Source organism: Salvelinus fontinalis, chromosome 39, assembly GCF_029448725.1.
Source record: "Salvelinus fontinalis isolate EN_2023a chromosome 39, ASM2944872v1, whole genome shotgun sequence".
Taxonomy (NCBI): domain Eukaryota; kingdom Metazoa; phylum Chordata; class Actinopteri; order Salmoniformes; family Salmonidae; genus Salvelinus; species Salvelinus fontinalis.
The window spans coordinates 11,363,635-11,381,871 of record NC_074703.1 but is presented as its reverse complement, the minus strand read 5'-3'; the positions used below and the strand labels follow the sequence as shown (position 1 = coordinate 11,381,871).

Genomic DNA, 18,237 nt, shown 5'->3' with positions numbered 1-18,237 from the left:
ACACACACACGCAGACAATATGTACAGGCACACACACACACACGCAGACAATACGTACAGGCACACACACACGCGCAGACAATATGTACAGGCACACACACACGCGCAGACAATATGTACAGGCACACACACACACACACGCAGACAATACGTACAGGCACACACACACGCGCAGACAATACGTACAGGCACACACACACGCGCAGACAATACGTACAGGCACACACACACGCGCAGACAATACGTACAGGCACACACACACGCGCAGACAATACGTACAGACGCGCACACACACGCGCAGACAATACGTACAGGCACACACACACGCGCAGACAATACGTACAGGCACACACACACGCGCAGACAATACGTACAGGCACACACACACGCGCAGACAATACGTACAGGCACACACACACGCGCAGACAATACGTACAGGCACACACACACGCGCAGACAATACGTACAGGCACACACACACGCGCAGACAATACGTACAGGCACACACACACGCGCAGACAATACGTACAGGCACACACACACGCGCAGACAATACGTACAGGCACACACACACGCGCAGACAATACGTACAGGCACACACACAGACGCGCAGACAATACGTACAGGCACACACACAGACGCGCAGACAATACGTACAGGCACACACACAGGCGCGCAGACAATACGTACAGGCACACACACAGGCGCGCAGACAATACGTACAGGCACACACACGCGCGCAGACAATACGTACAGGCACACACACGCGCGCAGACAATACGTACAGGCACACACACGCGCGCAGACAATACGTACAGGCACACACACGCGCGCAGACAATACGTACAGGCACACACACGCGCGCAGACAATACGTACAGGCACACACACGCGCGCAGACAATACGTACAGGCACACACACACAGGCAGACATTACGCACGCAGACAATATACACACACACACACACACACACACACACGAACACAGAACCAACCAGCTCAGATGTAAAGAAACACACATACATACACATCACCTTTACCCTGCATTTATCAGTCTGTTGATGTCTGCAATAGCCACCACAATTATTCCCATCATCCCTCAGTTCACTTGGACACACATCACTGACTTGCTGTTTGCAGCTCTTTCTCTCCTGGACTAGCTGCTATGTTGTACAACAAACAGGCCATTAGGGCTATTTATACAACGGTGGGTCTAATCCTGAATGCTGATTCGTTTAAACCACATTCCAGCCGGGGTCTATTGAAGCAATAAGGCCCGAGGGGGTGTTATATGGCCAATATACCACGGCTAAGGGCTGTTCTTTGACACAACGCGACACGGAGGGCATGGACACCACCCTTAGCCATGGTATATTGGCCATATATCACAAACACCCGAGGAGCCTTATTGCTATTATAAACTGATTACCAACGTAATTAGAGCAGTAAAAATACATGTTTTGTCATACACATGGTATACGGTCTGATATACCATGCCTTTCAGCCAATCGGCATTCAGGGCTCAAACCACCCAGTTTATAATCCACAAGTTACCACGGGCTAATCTATGATGTTAGAATGCCTGTTTACTATGTTCCATCTGACTGCGCAATCCACTGTCTCATCAGCCCAGCCAGGCAATTTATCAACTAGATCTCCACTTTAAAAAGCATCTAGACATTATCTCACATTTTCTTTTAGACTAACGTTTAATTTTCTATATAAACTGGCTATTTCATTAGTGTTGGCCATTCATAGGAAGCAGTGGCGTGTAACTTTACACTGGCCACACAGGCAGCTGCTGAGAAAGGGAAGGCCATTGCGTGTCGAACCGGCGCTAAGTTTCTCTGCGGCGCCTTGATTTGTTATGGTGTGGGAAATACACTGGGCTGCTCTGCTGTGCTTTTGGCTAGTAGTAGTGCAGATGAACTGCAGCTTCTGTTCTGCTAATACACAGACACACACATACTCCTACTTGCACAAACCAACACATACACACACACTCAAATGATGTCTGACGTCACTTCTCTGACCTGGGAGTTCTGGAACAGTCCCTTTTCTTTTCTGTCGTCATTTTAGTAAGCTGTTTAACGGGCTGTAGTTTGTAGTGTACCAGTTTCACAATCTGAGTCTTCCTGGCTGGTGTATGTGTGTGAGATATGTACAATAAGCCTCTTCCTGTTGTCATTGGCCGGTGACAGATTAGTGCAGCATGTGTGAGTTGAGTCAAGGAGGTAATTCATGTACTTGAGGGCCAGACAGAAAGCCAATAGAGAGAGAGAGAAGATGGAAATGGGCTAACTGTCTTAAAAGAAGAGGGTGGAATGGCCTTGTCTACCACACTATCTCATGTTTCATTCTTGTCACATACGCACACAAACAATAACACTGATAGAACACATTCCATATTTAATCTCACACTCCGCCTCACTCTATCTTTCTCACACACACACACACACACACACACACACACACACACACACACACAGAGCTTCCGTTCTATGATATAATCAGAGCCAATGGCAGACAGCCAAAGAACAGAGGGAACAGCCTAAGTGGCCTTTTTCAGAGATCACATGATAAGTGGGAGAAGAACATTGCTGCCACTCTATCCCTGTCCCAAAGAACAGGAACTAATGGCCTTGTCCACTTCTCTCATTCCCTAAAAATGGCGGAAGAGGCTTCCGCTTTCCTTTTGATGTAGATTGAATCAAAAACCAGCTGTTAGTTGGACAGGTTTTGCCAATCGCCAGAGTTTTTCCTAAGTCTATTTTAGTTTCCACCTCTTTGTTTACCAGAGTCTGAATTGGGTGCTTAGTCTTTGACTTTCATTATTGTATTATTTTGTTACCTTAATCAAGGTATTCTCTTGCCTTTCAAAGACCCCCCGTCACCATTCCTCTCACCTTTATTCTTTTGAAAAAGCATTGTTCCTTAGCAGTGTCAGCCAATAAGCCACAGAAGCAGACACTTTTTGGAGGGTTTTATTCCCGCCCCATGGCAAAACGTGTAGAATGGCAACGAATCCCTTTGAAAACGGTCTCGATATGGCATCGATATGAGTCAAACAGTTATTCTAGTATCAAAAACTGTAAATAGTACAAAGTGTAAATATGATAATAGTCTCATCTAAAACGAAGGTTGGAAGATCCGTACGTCACAACCGGTAAATGAAGGTTGGAAGATCCGTACGTCACAACTGAAGGTTGGGTTTTGATTTGACGATGTCCGTTTGGCCACTAACATGGGGTGAACAGCTGCGGTGTTTGCGCTCTATTCAATAGCATACAGTGAGACACACCTGCCCAGCAGCTCCGTTTTTGTTTACATGAGACAACATGTTGCACATTTCTTTTACTTGACAAATACTTAGCCAAACACCTTAGATGTAAAAATTGCACAACTTAAACATCCTCTGCCAAAACGTCAAAATGAATTACAGATTTCTTGAGTTGTCTTAGATTAATTCTGGGGATTTTAAGGAAGTGAAATACGAGCCAATCGGCGTGTTCAGTGGCTCTTAAAACTGCACATTTCTCTCCACTGCCAAGAGGTGGGCCACTAAATGTTTTGCCTGTGGGGTGGGGGGGCAGGCATATCTTGCTTATGGCCCCCAAAAGGCTAGAGCTGGTCTTGTTCCTAAGCTTGTGTCTACCACTGTAAGGGTGGAATCATATTGAAAAGTCACTTAGCTACTGCGCCATGCTAACTTGGTTATCCATTGGCTACATAAGCATGATATTAACCGCTGTACCTTACCTTCTCTGTGCCATATATGGCAGATGGAGACGATGAAGAAGGCGTACCACGGGGCCTGTAAGGAAGAGAAGCTGGCCACCAGCCGGGAGAACAACAGCAAGCTGGAGAACAACAGCAACCCTGAGGCCCAGAAGAAACTGCAGGACAAGGTGGAGAAGTGCCAGCAGGAGATGGAGAAGGTAGGGGGGGGGGGGTACACTGGTGTTAAATCTTCTCTGCGTGGAGATGTGTTTTATGTCTATGTTGTGTGTCATAGCTGGAATGTGACTGTGACCATTTGAGTATCCTGACAATATGGAGCAAATGTTTCAGCTGTGTGTGTGTGCTTCCCTGTATGATCCTCTGGGTCCCAGACTAAGGAGCGCTATGAGAAGTCTCTGGAGGAGCTGGACAAGGTGACTCCCCAGTACATGGAGAACATGGAGCAGGTGTTTGAACAATGGCAGCAGTTTGAGGACAAACGCATCACCTTCTTCAAAGCACTTCTGCTGGAAGTCAAGCATCATCTCGACCTCTCCACTAATCACAAGTAAGACTCCTCCACCTCTCCACCAATCACAAGTAGGCTATGACACCTCCACGGGTAGGCTAAGACACCTCCACCTCTCCACCAATGATGAGTAAGACCTCTCCATATCAATTCCAAATGGACCCCTAGCCTCTGCATCCTAAGCTTCATAGCTTTATTTTCCTTCTGATTGGCTGCTATTCAGTCCTCTTATATCTACAGGAGTGGTTAGGGAGTAGGTGATAAGGGTCCATTTAGATTTGAGGCTCTACAACCCAGATCTACCTAGAGGGGGGGATTTGGGATTGGACATGGTTCACCATCCATCATTAGGGAAATCCTGATGTACCCTCTCGCTCTCTTTCTTTCTTTCTCTCGCTCTCCTGTCTTCCTCTTCTCTCCCTCTCTAGATTCCAGACAGTCTACCACACGTTGGAGGACACTATCTCTGCTGCTGACGCTGAGGAGGACCTCAAGTGGTTCCGCTCCAACCACGGTCCTGGCATGCCCATGAACTGGCCCCAGTTTGAGGTACGGGGATGAGTGAGAAGGATGGGAGAGAGACAGAGGGGTTTAGCTCCAATGAACTGGCCCCAGTTTGAGGTACACGTATTGGGAGAGTATTGAGGAAATGGGAGAGAGTGGCTCAGTGTACCTCAAACTCGTTCACTGCCATGGTGAGGCAGAGAAGTTATTACATTGGTATTAATAACTCAACAAGATTTATGGCTCTGTGGAAAGATTCCATTGGAACTACTCTTCCCACTCCGCCATTTCTCCCTCTAGGTCAGGGGTGTCTAAGTAATTTTGCCCGGGGGGCTGCATTCTGTCTTCGAGGTCCGAGGGTTGTGCTGAAAATGCTATTTCCATGTCGTCAGAATTAAAAAATAAAATAATAGTCCCCGATTTAGATCTGTTGCGGTGACTGTATTACCCTCACACCAGCGGTCACAAGTCATGAAGGCAGTCAAATTCCACGTGATCGTTTAGTCACGGTAATAAGGATCTCCAAGCTCTGATGCTGCTAATGGCATTAGTAGCCTACCAAACTTGCTAACTGCCTGGTACTCGGCACTCTATTGTCCCTCTAATCACTCTGACATCAATACAAATGTAATATCAAATCAAACACTTGAGAGCCCATGAGCTCATGCTGTGGAACATTTCAATAGGCTATGCAATTGCGAGAAAACGGTGATGACCTCTACTAAAAAGAGGAGACGACTTACCTTTCTATAGGCTAGGCCTACTATATTTATTTTTTTACTTTTCTAATATTAAGCACATTGCTAATGGAACATTTGCGCTTATAGCGTACTACCATGTGCACATTTTTTGCGCTTATAATGTGAAGAAATAGCTAAACGTTGCTTAATTTTTATTTTTTTTAAATGCTAGTGGTTGTATTAATTTGCGATCTATCGCATCCCACAACTGTCCCAGACTATGTTTGTAACATATATTTCTCGCACAGAATAGGATAGGTCAACTTTTGTACTATGGGGGATAGTACACTGCTCAAAAAAATAAAGGGAACACTTAAACAACACAATGTAACTCCAAGTCAATCACACTTCTGTGAAATCAAACTGTCCACTTAGGAAGCAACACTGATTGACAATAAATTTCACATGCTGTTGTGCAAATGGAATAGACAAAAGGTGGAAATTATAGGCAATTAGCAAGACACCCCCAATAAAGGAGTGGTTTTGCAGGTGGTGACCACAGACCACTTCTCAGTTTCTATGCTTCCTGGCTGATGTTTTGGTCACTTTTGAATGCTGGCGGTGCTTTCACTCTAGTGGTAGCATGAGACGGAGTCTACAACCCACACAAGAGACTCAGGTAGTGCAGCTCATCCAGGATGGCACATCAATGCGAGCTGTGGCAAGAAGGTTTGCTGTGTCTGTCAGCGTAGTGTCCAGAGCATGGAGGCGCTACCAGGAGACAGGCCAGTACATCAGGAGACGTGGAGGAGGCCGTAGGAGGGCAACAACCCAGCAGCAGGACCGCTACCTCCGCCTTTGTGCAAGGAGGAGCACTGCCAGAGCCCTGCAAAATGACCTCCAGCAGGCCACAAATGGGCATGTGTCTGCTCAAACGGTCAGAAACAGACTCCATGAGGGTGGTATGAGGGCCAAACGTCCACAGGTGGGGGTTGTGCTTACAGCCCAACACTGTGCAGGACGTTTGGCATTTGCCAGAGAACACCAAGATTGGCAAATTCGCCACTGGCGCCCTGTGCTCTTCACAGATGAATGCAGGTTCACACGCACATGTGACAGAGTCTGGAGACGCCGTGGAGAACGTTCTGCTGCCTGCAACATCCTCCAGCATGACCGGTTTGGCGGTGGGTCAGTCATGGTGTGGGGTGGCATTTCTTTGGGGGGCCGCACAGCCCTCCATGTGCTCGCCAGAGGTAGCCTGACTGCCATTAGGTACCGAGATGAGATCCTCAGACCCCTTGTGAGACCATATGCTGGTGCGGTTGGACCTGGGTTCTTCCTAATGCAAGACAATGCTAGACCTCATGTGGCTGGAGTGTGTCAGCAGTTCCTGCAAGAGGAAGGCATTGATGCTATGGACTGGCCCGCCCGTTCCCCAGACCTGAATTCAATTGAGCACATCTGGGACATCATGTCTCGCTCCATCCACCAACGCCACGTTGCACCACAGACTGTCCAGGAGTTGGCGGATGCTTTAGTCCAGATCTGGGAGGAGATCCCTCAGGAGACCATCCACCACCTCATCAGGAGCATGCCCAGGCGTTGTAGGGAGGTCATACAGGCACGTGGAGGCCACACACACTACTGAGCCTCATTTTGACTTGTTCTAAGGACATTACATCAAAGTTGGATCAGCCTGTAGTGTGGTTTTCCACTTTAATTTTGAGTGTGACTCCAAATCCAGACCTCCATGGGTTGATAAGTTTGATTTCCATTGATAATTATTGTGTGATTTTGTTGTCAGCACATTCAACTATTTAATACTTTTTTCTTTACATAAGAATATTTCATTCATTCAGATCTAGGATGTGTTATTTTAGTGTTCCCTTTATTTTTTTGAGCAGTGTAGATTGACAGTCTAGTGCTTTTGCTGTTCGTTAGGCCTACTCATCTTGTTGGCTGACAAAGTAAATGTGGACAGTTTCAATATCTTCAATATGCAGCTCGGAATTGGATAAGAATGTGCGCTGTTGCGTCCCCCATGTGTCTTTCTTCACTTGTAGCCTCTGAGAAAGAACCGATCACATGACGGAGCGCGCAGCCCTCCGGGAGAAGGGCACAACGCAAAAGGCATGGATTTTTTTGGGGTGCATTACGGCCACACAAAGGGGATGCCACCATGAAATTCTATGCATTATCAAGTGCTTGTCAAATTGTGAATGAGTGGCTGATGTAGTGTGTACAGCCTGTGCTAAAAACAAAGCAGCACTCATTCCTTTCGAGCAAATTTTTCCAAATCATCATTAGAGTCACGTCATGCGACCTTACAATGTATTTAAAAATCAAAACGTATAGCCCAACATTTGTAGAACAAGTTACATTAATAACTCTAAATTAAGCATATAGGAATACCTGTTTCTTTGTTAACAGCTCCACACAGAATGTGCGCACTCCCTCATCGCTTGGAGAAAATATTCTTTCTATTTTATTCAGCTTTGTTCAATTGTATTCTTCATACTATAAAATAATGCCATGGAATTCTAAGCAAATATTGTCTGTTAAGTGTAGCCAACACCCATTTGGCATAGCCAGATCAGGACCTAACATACGGACAACTCGGAGTATGCTATTCTGTTAAAAATGTTCTTCATATCATGCTTCTTTAGACCTATCTAACATAAATAATGGTTTAATTGTGATGGTGCAGGCTATATTACATGGGTTTATTAGACTTTTTAAAATGTAGATGTTCTGAAGGTCTGCATCAGTGGCTTGTAGGCTGTGTGTGGAAGCCAGGAGATGCTAAACGTGTTTATGTTAATTAACAGTCAATTACCATGAGACCGATAGGTATTTGCTTGACAATCACTGGCTGATGAAATTTCGTGACCGCCACATCTATCCCCTATACATTTTTTTTTTAATACATTTTATGCTCCCTGAATGTCTAGTAATTATTAGCGAGCTGGAAGGTCAAGAAACTATATGAATGTAGGTCCATTGACTGTGCACAGTGATTATTAGCGAGCTGGCCCGTCAAGAAACGATGAATATAGATCCATTATATTTTCTACACTGTTTCAATTTGGTTTTAGTCTTTTTAAAGTGCATTGAGTTCGTCAAGCCATTCGTAGAGTTTTACTTAGAGATATATAGTAAGGACATACTGTGACGTGTCGTACCACACAAAAGTGTGCAATCTTCCCCGCGTTTTTCTGTCATTTGATAGGACACACACAGACAGACACCAAACCTGTCTGTCAGGTTGTACCGAATAGTGACTTGTCTTCAATGCGCAGATCGTAACCAGGCTCTATCCAAGAGGAACTGATAGCGCTGTCACAACATAAGGGCATGGAGTATTATTCTGTTGGTGTCAAACCATGTTACAAAACAAAAGATGGAAAAGCAAGATATGGAACAGACACAATTATTTTTCTATATTACTCTGTACCGTGCTACACTTTATCGCCAATGGGAAGTTGGAGTGTTGAGTCAGGTGTGTTAGTGCTGGGCTAGAGCAAATATGTGCCCCCTGGTATGGATTTAGGAATACTGATTTTGCACCCGCTCTTATCCAGAGTTACTTTATGTAGGTTCATTCAGTAATTAAAAATAAGCATTTGAGTGAGGTAGAATCTCTTCAGAAATCGATGTTCGTAGTGCTAGAAGAAGAGCGTTTAAAAGGACCATAAAACAAACTCCACATCAACATAACACTAAATGAAGAGCAACGTTTATCACAAGACACCTCTTCATGACCACAGACTAACTGATACTGTGCTTAGATGTGTTCCTTTTGGATGTTAAAGCATTGTTCTTTAAATGGCTGTTCTTTAAATGTTATTTTCCTGTCTTGTCCACACCCCTCCCTGCCCCCCCTCCGTTTGACAGAATGTGGACTGGTCCCACTCCTCTAGGTCCAGACGGTCCATTGTAGTGAGTTCTGCCTGGGAAGGACTATTCTATCACCGTGATTCCTGGGGGGAGGGTCATTTACCTCACTCTCCTTCCTTTGTTTACGTTTTCTCTCTGTGTGTCTGTGTGTTCGGTTTATGTGCCCATTCTGGCCCTCCTAATCCTTAACGAGGAGCACCTGAAAACACACAAGGAAGTGCGCACACACACGCACAAGTCTGTCTGATGAATGGCCTCGTCACCACGTCTGTCGTGTATGACCCATGTGGGGATGTGCGTGACTACCCCTCCCTTCCTCCCCCTGTCTCATCCTATGGATGTTTGTCTTCCTGGATGTCTGTATTCCAGAAGACTCCTTCTCTCATCTTTCTCTCATTCAGAGTTCCTCTCTTTAACCTTTCACCCTGTGGTGACCTCTGACCTCGTGTCAGCTCCTGTGAACCCTGCAGGGGGTCACATGATGCCTGCCAGGTCGTGTGATGTAATTTGACCCTAAGGGTTCACCAGTCAGGCCCTCACACTGACCTTTGAACTTCGAGAACAACCCACTTGTTATATCTGTGGGAACAGGGAGTGACTTGGGAAAACTTAGAACTATAAGTGAAATGTAACCTCTAGAGCTGTAGTGAGTCTAGGGCCCTCCTGAACACAGCCCCTGTCCTTCTGTGGATAGAGTTGCAGTATTGGACTATGTTAAAGTGTGTGTGTCTCTGTGGGCCTGAATTGGGACAAGGTTCTCCTAATGTTGGGATGAGGTTCTATTGGCTTTGGTTGGGATGATGTTTTGATTCAAGCTCACTCCTTAGCTTCTGGTGGAGGTTTGTGATGGCTCGGTGCTATGTCTGTCTTTATGGTGATGGATGTGTTTTTCTTAACTACACACACACACACACACACACACACACACACACACACACACACACACACACACACACACACACACACACACACTGTTTCAGTACTCCACAGCCCTGGTCTTCAGTGTTTAGTCACAGCCTGAGAAACGTTTGCCTAACGTTACCTAGTGATTGTTAGTTAGAGCATCGGAACTTCCAATGAGTGTGCGCCTGGGTGTAAGTGTGTGCATTATTTCAGTGCTTGTCCTTTGTGTAGTATTGTTGCTAAGACAAGCAGTTTTAGTTACTAATGTTTGAACATTAATGCTGAATCTTCTGAGCTGAGCATGTGACTCATGTTCATCTGTGTCCAAGGGTGCGTGACTCTAATCGTGTGTGTGTGTGTGTGTGTGTGTGTCAGGACTGGTCCATAGATTTGAACCGTACACTGAGTCGGCGAGAGACTAAGAAGAAGCCCTCCGAGGGAGTCACCCTGACGGGCATCAGCCAAATGGAAGAGCAGCAGGCAGCCAAGAGCAGCAGCAGGTAACCACACACACACACACACACACACACACACACACACACACACACACACACACACACACACACACACACACACAGTGTCAGGAAGTGGGAAGACATTTCTCAAGGTGCAGTAGAAATGTGTCAGAAGGCCAGTGAAAGAATGTAGCTTCCAATACTCTCTTACCACCGCTGCACACGTTCCACACACCACTTCCACATCTAAACATCATAGTTACTGTTCCCCCACAAGACTCTCTGCACACGTTTAGATGTGGAAGTGGTGTGGAACATCATAGTTACTGTTCCCTCACAAGACTCTCTGCACACGTTCCACATCTAAACATCATAGTTACTGTTCCCCCACAAGACTCTCTGCACACGTCCCACATCTAAACATCATAGTTACTGTTCCCCCACAAGACTCTCTGCACACGTCCCACATCTAAACATCATAGTTACTGTTCCCCCACAAGACTCTCTGCACACGTTCCACATCTAAACATCATAGTTACTGTTCCCCCACAACAAGGCTCTCTGCCGCTGATCGGGAACGCTGGTAAAGCATTCCGGAGAAAAGCCTTTGGAATGACGTCTTCCACCACTGAGTTGTTGCCATGGTCACAGTAAACATTCCTGTAACAAGCCCTGAGAAAACAGAAGTGCCCCACTGACTGTAAAGGTTGCACACTGGTGAATTTACGCCAAACCTGACCCATGGTGTGTGTAGGGTGGGTACTTGGGTAGTGTGTGTGTGTGTAGGGTGGGTACTGGGGGAGTGTGTTAGTGGGCACTGGAGGAGTGTGAGGGGAGTTAATGAGAAGAATGTGAGGAACGCAAAGCATTTGACCCTTTGGTATCCGTCAGATGTGCATATAGCTAAACATGGGTCTGCCTCGCCCTACCAGCATAAGAGACACGTACTCTGTCACTTCTACTGTACTGTAGGCTATATCTGTGTCTACAGGGGTGAAGGTGAGTGTGTGTCGATCAAGATTAGTTGTACTTACAGTGGAAATTCATTTTCACAGCTCACGAAAACACAAACAATAGACTGAACAAACAATGGCCATATAAGGAAAAGGGGTTAAGAGTGAAATTCTTGTCTGGACCGAGGTACAACTTCACTCCTTCCTTATCATGTTCATGCATTGAGAGTTGGTCCACATTTCTGCCCTATAGCAAAATCAGAGATACAACCACTTCAAGGGATAGTACATCTATCTATCTATCCCCCTTAAAGGGATAGTACATCTATCTATCTATCCCCCTTAAAGGGATAGTACATCTATCTATCTATCCCCCTTAAAGGGATAGTACATCTATCTATCCCCCTTAAAGGGATAGTACATCTATCTATCCCCCTTAAAGGGATAGTACATCTATCTATCTATCCCCCTTAAAGGGATAGTACATCTATCTATCTATCCCCCTTAAAGGGATAGTACATCTATCTATCTATCCCCCTTAAAGGGATAGTACATCTATCTATCTATCCCCCTTAAAGGGATAGTACATCTATCTATCTATCCCCCTTAAAGGGATAGTACATCTATCTATCTATCCCCCTTAAATTGATAGTTTACTGCTATATGGGCATTTTATAATTTGCTCACTTTAAAAGTTGTTTATGGGCAACTAACTAACCAGTATTACGCTATATATATATATATATCTCTCTCTCTCTCTCTACAAATAACACTTGTGCCTATCACCAAAAAGCAGGCTGATATTGGTCTGAGACCTAATATAACATCATTAAGAATGTGTGAACATCTTCTCAGTCTTTTTTTCTGACTTCTGTCAAGCAGTTACATTGTTGCCACCGTTCAGTGTTTGGTGTTTCAACTCCTCTGAGAGAGAGAGATGTGGTTATCTCAGAGAGCGTGGCGCCGTGACTGTCAATAAAGGTGTCCACAGTGCAGTGACGTTGTGATTGGACAGATGGCTACTAAGTGCCATGGTCCAACTGTACTGTAAACATACGATGTACATACAACACTACAATGGGTTCCTGGTTGAAGTTGTCTCTAAGCACAGGTCTAGGGATCAGCTTACCTTCCCCAAAGCCGAAACTTAACTGTTAGGGGGGGAATACAAAACTGACCGTAGATCAATGTCTAGGGTGACTTTATCATAATTCGTTCTCACAACAGACTAGTGTGGAATTCCAAATCTACCCCCAGCCTCTAACCCAAGGTACTTCTCTAGATAATATATATATATTTTTTAAAGGTGTCAGTAATATGTTAATGCTTTGACCTAGCCAATCAGAGGGCAAAATGGAGCTATTGGTTTAAGCAATCGGACCCTCTCAGATCTACCTGAAGTGTCTAGGGAAATGGGCTATTATATGGGTCAAATTGGAATTCAGAATGAATTCCTGGTGAAGTGAAGAGTGTGAAGGTTTTCTCAACCCCAGAGCGTATCAGCTGGGGAAAACACTGATAAAATGCTAGTAAAAGCATCAGTGAGATTGTAGAAGAGGAATTGGTGAAGGTGTATACATGTTGTGTGAATGGGAAACTGACCATTTCTTATTTGTTAACTGAACATGCTTATTTTGTGACTGTGTCCTAGTGTCACGATGGATGTCTAAAAACCATACGTACCCAGCGTTGCCTCGTCAGTGTCCTCAGTCATGTGTTTTTTCTCACAATGCTCATATGGTCTATTTGATTGGTTATGGTTGGAAGTGTCACTTGTGTACAAGTTGTGTGTCCGTTATGTCTTAAACCCTAATATCCGAAGGTTTTCGATTCAGCTTTTGGTATGTCACAAAGCTGTCTGGATTCAAGGTGTGTATGTGTACGAGTATGTGTTTTTGGGGTGTACGTGTGTGTGTCACAAATGCCTCTCTCCGTGTCTCCGTGTCGTCAGCCTGACTGTGCCCACTAGCACAGAGCCGGTGGGTTCGAACCCCTTCGAGGATGCCGACGACGAGGATCTCCAGGGGACCGTGAAGGAACAGCCCACTGTCGTCAACAACAACAACAACAGCAGTCCGCTCAATGTCAAAAAAGTGGAGGAAGTGAAAATGTTGGTGAAAGAGAGACCCTCCCTCCTTTTCTTCCCTCTTCTTTTCTCCCCCTCAGTCTTTGGGTGAATTTAGTATTTTAGTGTCAAGTGTTTCTCAGGGCTGCACGTGTTTGTTCCAGCCCAGCACTAGCACACAGGGCTTGCTGATTAGTTGAGTAGTGGAACCAGGTGAGCTAGTGCTGGGCTAAAACAGAATTGTGCACCCCTGAGAAACACTTGAATAACACACTATTGAGGCACACCCTTCCTGTCATCATCTGTATTTTTCCCTTCACTCTTTCCTGTTATTCTTCCTCTCTTTTCCATTACTTCTCTTTTATTCCTCTCCTCATATCCTTGTCCCCTTCCTCTCCTCCCTTTTCCCTCTCTCCCTCTATTGTCACCCCTCCTTTCTTTTTTTCTCTCTCTTTTTCTACCTTTCCCCCTTTCTCCTTCCCTCTCCCTGGCTAGCGGCAGGCTGTGTTACGGTGCATGGACTCTCAGTGAGCGATCACACCAAACCTACATTTGTCATCACTCCTAATAGTGCCAAGTCCTGCAGAGCATTCTTTCTGCGTGTATGTGTGTATTTTTCCTGTCTGTGTTTACTTTACAGTCAGATCTGTTGCAAGTTGGAACTTAAAAATACAATTTCTATAGAATTTAGACTTTTTTAAACAAAAGCCTGTCCACAACTTGGTGAGGAAACCTATATTGGGTCCTGTTTTACATTAGGTCTGATATTGACTCAAGGCAGGACAGAGAAACTAGCACTCATAAAGTCAACGGTGTGTGTCAGTCTCTCTGGCGTAAAGCAGGAACTATGAGATGCCATAGGTGTCTGAGTGTACCAACTGCAAGAGTCTGACTGTAACCTGGCTTCAGAGAGCGTGTGTGCGTGAGGATGTGTGTTTCATGGGTTTTCTGACTGGGGAAGAAGGGTGTTTGTTCATCTGAGTACTCTACATCTACCTCCCTCTAGTGGTGGATGGGGTGAACTCCAACCATGCTTTTGTACTGTACTTGTGTCATTGTGTTGCCTTGCCTTACCTCAGCACTCTGTCTGTGTGTCCACTCCAAGTGGTGTCAAAGCAAACTCACAAATCCATTCGCCAACAAAACCTCACAGCATTGGTTTCCTAAAAAGGCATGTTTTTACCCCATTGGCTGATTTGAGAGAGGAAGGGGGAAACCTATAGACTGAAAGACTATGTATCCGGGCGGATTCGGAGATGCATTTGCTGGGCCTTCTACATGTTGTGCTCTACTCTACATTGGTGGTGTTGTTTTTATGCCCCCCTCTGGGCCCTATTAACTCTTTTTGTTCCCGCTTCTCTCGCCTGGCATGCTGGATTGTCCAATCTGTGTGTGAGCAGGGCATGATTGACAAGTAACATTTTCAAATTCCCCTTATGTTGATTGCTGCCTCTGTGTCTGTTCAGCGCCAGCAGTGTGGAGAAGTCGCAAGAGTGGTCGGATGAGGAAACTGGGGTGAACCCGTTTTCCATTGAGGACGCCAACGGCGATGGGAACCCGTTTGAGGTGGAGCCGGCGTCCTCGGGGGTGTCTGTGGCCGTGCGTGCCCTTTACGAATACGAAGGACAGGAGCGGGATGAACTCAGCTTCAAAGCAGGTGTGTGTGTGTGTGTGTGTGTGTGTGTGTGTGTGTGTGTGTGTGAATACACGAAAGACTATGCAAGTTAAGAGACCCCTGCCATCTCCCCCTATTCTCGAGTCTGCTGTCCTGTATGACTGCGAAGTGAAAGGACTGGATGTCTCCACCAGTCTTCTTTTACTTTACATGTCCTGTCAGATCAGTTATCTATGACAATTAAAACACAGAGAAAAGTGAGTGAGGCTGAGTTGAGTCACAAATCCTTTTTGAAGCTGCTCAACAGAAAGACATGCTCATCTACCACCATCTTTCCACATAATCATCTGTCCATTCCTCCCTGTTTCCCTTTTTGTCCTGAAGGCGAGGAGTTCACCAAGATAGGAAACGAGGACGACCAGGGCTGGTGCAGAGGGCGCCTGAAAGACGGCGTGGTGGGCCTCTACCCCGCCAACTACGTAGAAGACATCCAGTAATGACAGAGCGATGGACGAGGAGGAAAATGAGAGAGGATGGGGTGAAGAGGAGAAAGAAAGTGGAGGAGATGGGTGGGCAGGGCAGGCCTCGCATTCGCCCCTCTCACCCTACGTGGTAGAGGCTGGCCGCAGTGTGTGTGTGTGTGTGTGTGTGAAAGGGGTGGCAGAAGGAAGGGGTTTGCCCATCGAAGGGTTGTAGCTCTCTCTGTTGTATCTTCCTGGGTCCCATGTCGTTAAGCACAAATCTTCCTACTGCGGCCTGCTCTCGTTGTCAGCCTTTATGATGGGACACCCAGTACAGAGTCTAAAGCCAGCTACAAAAGCAAATGTTACTTAAAGCCATTACTGTTACAGAAAATAAATATAAAAATCTATTTGAAACGTGTAACCTTCTAATTGTAGCTTGAAGTTATGAAGACGTTGAAAGAATAAACTGATTTAAAAGATGTGAACAGACATGGGAGAGGATATACATGTGTCCCATTCACGAGGTCTAGCACATTTTAGATTTGATTTGAAACTGATTAGAGACCTAAAAGTAATCTCAGTTGAATCTTTTAATTAATTTTTGTCATAGACAATTGGTGATACATATTTTTAGTTCTATAGATCTGATTCTATTGCAATGCCAATTTGGAGTCCAGGATCCGATTTGGAAGTCTTATGTCGAAATGAGGTGAATTCGTAATTGCATGTTATTTCTTGCGCTGTTTTGTGTCCTTCACCCCATCCTTTTGACAGTAATCAAGGTTTTATTTTTTTTTCACATGAAAGCCATTTGTCTGAAATATCAGAACCTACAGCCCCGTTTTCTTATTTGACTTTTCAAATATTTTGAGAAAAGGGCTTGGAATTCATGGCAGTGCCGGTTCAGAACAATTGTCTTTCTTATCTGATGCCTATAGTTCAGATTTGTCAAGTTTTGTTATGCCTTTTTGTATTTTAAATCTGATTTATGTTTTGCTCAGCGAATAGTTGATGAATGAGAGAAACCGATATGATTAATTAAATCCAGTTGTTCCACCGTCACCAACCAGCCTGGTCTCAGAGCATTTCATATTATTCTGTAAATGCTCTGATACCATGTTGCGCCAAACCACATTTTAATAATAAGTGATGCACTCATAAGTTTTCCTGTAACCTTTACCCCTCAACTTTAATTGATTGTATATTCATTAATTGTTTCATTGTATTGGCTCACCTATTGATTGTACACGTTTGCTGGTCATTTTAGTATCGGGGACATTCACCAGGGCGCATAGGGTGCCATTTGTGACAGCCTCTATTCACACAATTGACTTCACATTCTGTTGGTAGATTTTTACATCATGTGGATGTTGTTTTTTTCTTTCCACACTGAATGTTGGGCAATAAGGTGTGTCACTTGAAGCTAGGAGCTTTAGCTGTAGCTTGCACTGGATGTCCGATTCAAAGCTTTGGGAGAATATACTTTTTTTTGTGGCAGCGAAACAATGTTGCACATTCAGCAATAAAAACCACAGCTTTTACTGTTTTTCACAAACTAGAGGGTTCGATTTAATAAAAGTATGTTTGCATGTAAATAGCGAGGAACCTACGAACAAATTAAGCAGTTATAGATTAGGGAGTTGTGATTTGGAAATCAAAGACTGTTAATTTATGAGATGCCTTACGTGTTTTTGTTCTCTGTCAGATGAAATGCTGTGATCGGAAACAAATCCGTTTGTACAATTTTATGTTTTATGGCGAATGTCTCGCGAATTTGCTGTCTTGTTGCATTTGTAAATATAATTTAATAACTATCCAGAGCCTACTTATGATTAGTAATTGACAAATAACTGTGAGATTATATTTGTCATTTTCTTTTAAAAGTTAATGATTGACACACACACCCTTAACGCCACCACACGTCCATTACCAGTATTGGCAAACTATCTGTTATTTAGGACCTATCCCAATTCCCGTCTCTAGTATATGTTTCTCCTATTGTTGACGAATTGGCTCTTACATTGTTGTGAGTGCATTCTTTAGCAAACACTGTTTATGCATGATGCTCCTGGAAATAACCCCTACATTTTATGCCTACAACCGCATAGCGAGAGAAAGATCGATTTGGTTTGATATTAGTTTTCTGTCAGTGTGAGTTTATGCTGTGCGTTTCAGGTCATGAGATGTATATCATTGGTTTCAGGTCATGCCATCAACAGAACACCGCAGCAGCTTTACTTGCACAACTCAGTTTGCCAATGTTGTCCCACAGCATACATTATAAATGAATTGAACGAAAAGAGAAGTTTCACTGTTGTCATTTTTTTTCTTCAATTAAACATAGAGTATCAAGGATAATAGAAAGAAATGTAGCTTTATTACCCAGACCTCCATGTTACAATAATGCCCACGTGTTACTGCTGACCAATCAGAGCACAGACAAAAAATGTTAT

General features: G+C 44.6%; 1 protein-coding gene across 3 annotated transcripts in view; it reads left to right on the top strand.

Annotated features, from left to right (window-relative positions):
- Nucleotides 1–18,089, top strand: part of LOC129838878 (protein kinase C and casein kinase substrate in neurons protein 2-like) — a 33,331-nt gene extending 15,242 nt beyond the window's left edge. For 2 of the 3 annotated variants that reach the window (XM_055906118.1, XM_055906117.1), the window contains exons 5-11: nt 3,782–3,937; nt 4,112–4,287; nt 4,677–4,797; nt 10,608–10,732; nt 13,592–13,750; nt 15,172–15,362; nt 15,705–18,089. In XM_055906118.1, coding sequence (XP_055762093.1) covers nt 3,782–3,937; nt 4,112–4,287; nt 4,677–4,797; nt 10,608–10,732; nt 13,592–13,750; nt 15,172–15,362; nt 15,705–15,817 — 1,041 coding nt within the window. In that variant the 3' untranslated portion in view covers nt 15,818–18,089. The remainder of the gene's footprint in view (nt 1–3,781; nt 3,938–4,111; nt 4,288–4,676; nt 4,798–10,607; nt 10,733–13,591; nt 13,751–15,171; nt 15,363–15,704) is intronic. The other variant, XM_055906119.1, reaches the window with a different exon arrangement.
- Nucleotides 18,090–18,237: the final 148 nt, after the last annotated feature.